Below are 5672 nucleotides of genomic sequence, written 5' to 3'. Positions count from 1 at the left end.
AGTTTTGGCTTCTTTGCTGTACTTTCTGAATGAGTACTGCACCATGTGTTTATATATGTATATGTTCCCTTTTTCAGCATTACAAGACTAAAATGCAGTTAAAATTGCCCTATAGTTTCAATGGACCACTCTTTTACAACTTTTCTAAATTTTTGGTGTCATAAGTTTCCTATGAAACACAATCATGATAATGTTGCTCTCATACAAACTCGTTTTATCCCTTTTTCTTAACTCACTGTTGGCTAAATTCTTTTACCAAGGGAGGATTTACAATGGTAAAATCTTGCAAAGCAAAGAAAAAGAATCACTAAGACATTGGTCATTAAATGGTAAAATCTTGCAAAGCAAAGAAAAAGAATCACCAGGACATTGGACATTAAAAGATTTGGGTGCGAAACAGAAGCGTGTGTATGTATATATGGAGAAATAAATTGCCATTATAACATCTTGCACAGAGTTTCTCGAAAGAAATCATATAAGCTAAAAACCTTCAATTTCTCAAATACAAAAAGGTAATTCCTGCCATTTCACTAACAATATAATAGAAAATACAAAAATTTCAAGATTACACATCAGCAGGTGCAGGGGCGAGAATGAACAAGATACAATATAACATGCAAACATTTTCATCTCTCAATTGACAAACCCCACCAATGGCAGGTATTACAGGCATCTGCCTCCATGTATGTGAAATCAGACTCCTTGTCCTCCGGAAACCAATGCCATATCTGATCAAACGATTATATCCTCCTCTCATTCTGAAAAGGATTCAAACAGTTTCGTGCAATGGTTGGGATATAAATTTAATATATTTTTAAGAAGTGAATGCAAGACAGAGCAAGTTCAGCTAATGCTGCCTTCCATTCAGAGTGCCAAAGGGATAAGTAGATAGAAAATATAAATAGACATCTATCGTAGAATTTGAGAAGAGAATAGACACATGATCAAAAAGGATGTGCAGCAACGCAGTCTTTTGAAAGCAGAATGTCGAACCGCGTAGAGCTGATCTTCCTCACCGGCCATTAGGCTCAGTGAGCCTGGGTCTGCACCCCATTTGTTCAAGAAACTTAGTAAGACGCAAGTGCTTTGCAGCCCATTGCTCAGCTAATTTTTGCTCCTTTGCTTCCGCATCCCTCCTTAGCCCTTCTAGCTGTTCCCTGTATTCAGCTTCAATTCTATCAAGAGTAGCCTTCTGCTCTTCCCTTAAAGCCTTCACCTTCGACTCTATTTCTTCCATTTTCTCCCTTCTACGGCATGCCTTCTCCGATTCCAGTTGTAACTCTACCCTTCTTAACCTCCAGGCTGCTTCCTTTTTGTGCGCAACCCAAGCACGTTGCCCTTCTTCCAGCTCCCTGCAGCACTCCACCAGTTCAGATACCAGCGGGTTCTCACCACAAGGAGGAATTGATCCATAGGGCACCATATTTCCCAAAACAACAGGGGTATTTTCTGACATCCTCTCAGGCTGCAGCCATGGGATTGGTGGAGCAGCTGTCACTGTCGAGGGAGATAGGGTTAGAGTCACTGAAGGGGATGGTGGCCTGACAGCAGGGGCAGTGCTGGAATTAGAAAGCCAAGGTGGAAGAAGAGTTGGAGCAGGGGAAGGTGGGTCGGTATGAAGAAAGCCCCCATTAGAAGTAGCCATGGAAAAGGCTGAGCTATGCCTCTCTTTCACTAGTTTCTCTGCAAAAGTTTCTAAAATCCTATCGTACTTGCCCTCCTCAATTGAATCAACTGTCTTATTCTTCTCCTTTTGTTCCCTTTGTTGCTTCTCTTTGAACACTTCCCACCACTTGCCCAGTCTTTTAGCAGTTCTGCCAGGGACTTCGGCTGCAATTTTCTTCCACTTATTGCCGTGCTTGGCTTGAAGACGGATTACAAGACGCTGCTCCTCTTCAGTAAGAGATCCCTTCTTGATACCAGGTTTGAGGTAGTTATTCCACCTTTCTAAGCAAGATTTTGCATCCCTGTTTAGGGGTGTGTTCATGCGCTGTGAAACAAGGTTCCACTCCCTTGGTCCATATTGTTTCACGTATGCATGTAACAAAGCGTCCTCTTCAGCTCTCCAACGCTGCCTCTCCTTCATTTCCAGGTGCAAACACCACTTCCCATTGCCCTAAGCTCCTCATAATGTATCTGCACGAAGATCAGTAAGTTCAACCATCACTCTGCTAATACGCAAGTGATAACAAACGGATCCAACAGCAACAAACTCAAAAATCAGGAAGATGAGTAATTAAGAATAAACTTATAACAATGCCATTGCCCACAGCACTTTCCAGTCCTTGACTAAAACAAGTATCATAAAACAAGGTACAAAACATGGAAATTTGACAGAAAAAATACCATGTGACTTACCCTGGCTATCTATTTAAGCCCAATCTTGATGCAGAATTACACCAACCACCCGGCACATAAGTCACCATTGCATGGGCCATAAACTTCTCCAGCATAATCCACTGAGATCAGGAGCTACTCAAGAATAAATTTTAAGACAATTAAATGTGGGATATCAAGAACTCCAAATACCATATAAAATTTCTTGACTCAGATAGCTACTAATAGTTTACAACCACAAAAATGGCACCTTTGCTCACAATACCACAAGCCAGGTACCAATGAAGTCAGATAGAAAATATGTATGAGGAAACTGATTGAATATAATGTCAGAATTTCCGCATTGTACAAAATAATAATAAAGTCTAGGCTAAAATAGCACTTGAGATTCTCTAGTTTCAACTAAGAATTGACAAAATTGCCGGTACACAAATAAAGATATATCTAATTAATCATCAAAATGAGAATGCACATTCAAGCTGTTAAATGAATGTGTCGATAAATGATGATAAGTGCTGGTACAACTTGGCATTGATTATAAAGTCAGTACAAAACTTGAGCAGCATAATACTACCAAACAATGCACAGAAATGACAAGGAGAAACAGTTCAAATTTGGGAAACAAAAAAGAATTATTAAAATATTAAAATAGGATCAAATATCTCCAGAGGAATGCTTTTAAGCAATGACTGAATACACAAATTTCAGTTCTGTCATAGCAAAATCAATTATACAGCCAGTGATGACAATCAGTATTGGAGTCAGCAAAAAAATGTGCAAAAAGATGACATGTGGTACAATAATTGATGAAACTCATATCCAAGAATCTCCATTTGATGCCAAATTGGTGTATATAAATCTCCCCAGCGGCCTCTGACACCAGATTACAACCAAATTGTACGAACCACAGCTAACAGCTGGTATCTATCGCAATACGGGGAGACTTTCATGTTACACATCAACGACTATTTTTACCCTCGTTTAAGCTATTAACTAAAACCAATCTACTAAAACACCGCATAAAAAATGTCTAAAAGAAGTATATAAACAAATCCGATGACAGTTTATTCAAGATGGGAAGTAACAAATCAATCAAACAAGGATGTTATGACATGAATAATCCCACAAATTTCAAGATATTTACTCAAATTATCTTCCGTAATTGTGAAATAAAATCTTAACAAAATCACAGTTGCAGGATAAAACGTATAACCTATTGATCAACAACCTATTGATCAACAGATTTGGGTGAAGATGAACATTCCCCCGGATAAGGCCCGGGATATTATGGAATTTTAGCAAGAAAAGCTGTTCACGGGTAACTCTTCATTGATAATTACTCTTCTTAGAAGCCCAATTTTAAGAACAAATGAAGAAAAAGAACACACTGTCTTGTCCAAGAGGAGACCTTTTTTTTTTTTTTTTGCTTAATAAAAGGAGAAACTTTAAGTAAAAAGTAACACGTTTTGGCCATAATTTGTCCACAAAGAATTTGTTTATATAATGCTTAAGCAGTCAGGGGATTGGTCACAGAGCAGGGGCTTCCCTCAAAATCTTCAACTAGAAACCGCACATCCATTCACCGTTTGGCAGCCGAGAAAACTAAGAAAACAAAATCTTGATTCGGACTCTAACCTCCCACAGTTAAAAAGAATCATTTTTTCTTACATTTGCAGCAAAATTAAACAGAGCCTTCATTGCTTAAAGAATAAAAAAAAAACAGATTCTTTCAAGCCCAAAGAGAAATCCAAAGCAAGCTTTTTTAACTTCACTAAACACGACACAAAGAAGCTAAAAAAAAGGGGTATGAAACAAATTCAACCTTAATTTGAAAATGAGAAACAAAAAAAAAAGGTAGCTTACCATTTTTCTTTAATCAAGGGTTCAAATTTAAACTCTGCCTTCATTGCATCTTCTAGCTTTAATCTCTCCCCGGACAACACAAATGGAAAAGAAAACAAAACCAAAATCGAAAGTCGAAACTCCCCAAACACACACACTCACACACACACACACACACACACACACAGATACGCACACCTTCTAGAGAGAGAAAAATCTTAGCCTAGAGAGAGAGAGAGAGAAAGAGACGAAGAACTAAGAATAACAAGAAAAAGCAGATAGAGAGAGAGAGAGAGAGAGAGAGAGGAAGAGGGGGTTGAAGATGAAAAAGGTTAACAGTGGTGAGAAACAGTAAAATTTAGAGAGAGAAAGAGATCTGACAGTTGGGGCGTGAGGGAGAGGCACGCGAGTGAGACTGAGAAGANATCTGACAGTTGGGGCGTGAGGGAGAGGCACGCGAGTGAGACTGAGAAGAGAAAGGAAAACCAAAACAAAAAAAAAAAAAAAAAAGAAGAAAACTGCAGCAAAAGGTCCGTATTTTCAAAAGAGAGAGGGGTCTGTGCTGACGTGTTTTGAGGAATGTGCTTACGTCAGAGTCCCTGCACCCTGCCCCTTTCCCTCCCTACTCTTCTCCCTCTCCGCTTCCTTTCACTCCCTACTCTCTACCCTACGTTTCGTGTAGACAGACAGCGAAACCTTTTGTTCCTTTTAAGCCCAGTAAGCTTTGATTAAACTACGGAGAGAAAGAAAATGGCGTACGCGCTCGATTTCAGCGCTTAAAATGCTCCTGCCTGCCTCCATTCTTCCTCGGCTTTCAGTTTGGATTTCCGTTATTTTCTTTTTTTTATTTTTTATATAAATAATTCTTGTAATAACGAATTCGAGCGGTCATGGAAGGCGAAATAACAGCTAAATCAGAGCCGTTAATTGGTTTCGCAAGAAACTCCAATTAAAGCCACCTGGGATAGGTACCTTATTTATTGGGAACCGGGTTAGGTATATTTGTCAACCCGAGAAATGTTAGATCCATGGTCCCCTACGGTCCTACCCGAAATCGCCATCACTTTCCCCTAATTCTCTAATAGTTACTAAATTAATTAATTTAACGAGTCTAGGCATGGTCAACCAGTGCTCTGTCGCACCATTAAATACAAAATTCCGGCGTACGTTAGCAAAATACTGCTACGAATTTCCCCCTTTTTTAAAAAAAAATTCTGGCCTTTTCCATTTCCATGCAACATATGCAGACGTGACCTCGACCAAGAAAATGCTATGGTGTGGGCGTTAACATGGTGAAAATCGTCGAACCTTTCAATCAACGCCTTGATCATTCAAAGAATCAGTCTGATAGTGATTAGTGGAGGTGGGGGGGAGTAGGAGATGGAAAGGATATTTCCAGAAGGGGGGATTATCGAGGGAAGGAGGGGGATGCCACGTAGGATAGTGGGACCCAGACTGAGGGGGCCGGGAAGGGGGGACTGTAGTCCGCGTTT

The 5672-nt window shown here is 39.7% G+C and overlaps 1 protein-coding gene across 1 annotated transcript; it reads right to left on the bottom strand.

The window, feature by feature from the left end:
• Positions 477-4597, bottom strand: LOC18597755 (transcription factor AS1). The gene is made up of 3 exons (XM_007026955.2): positions 4201-4597; positions 2359-2472; positions 477-2136 (listed from the first exon to the last, which is right to left on the bottom strand). Exon 3 carries the CDS (start codon positions 2084-2086, stop codon positions 1013-1015), a length of 1074 nt encoding a protein of 357 aa, XP_007027017.2. The 5' UTR covers positions 2087-2136; positions 2359-2472; positions 4201-4597; the 3' UTR covers positions 477-1012.

Source organism: Theobroma cacao, chromosome 5 (assembly GCF_000208745.1).
Source record: "Theobroma cacao cultivar B97-61/B2 chromosome 5, Criollo_cocoa_genome_V2, whole genome shotgun sequence".
NCBI classification, from domain to species: domain Eukaryota; kingdom Viridiplantae; phylum Streptophyta; class Magnoliopsida; order Malvales; family Malvaceae; genus Theobroma; species Theobroma cacao.
The sequence above is the reverse complement of the archived record's forward strand: the minus strand, read 5'-3'. Positions and strand labels throughout refer to the sequence as shown.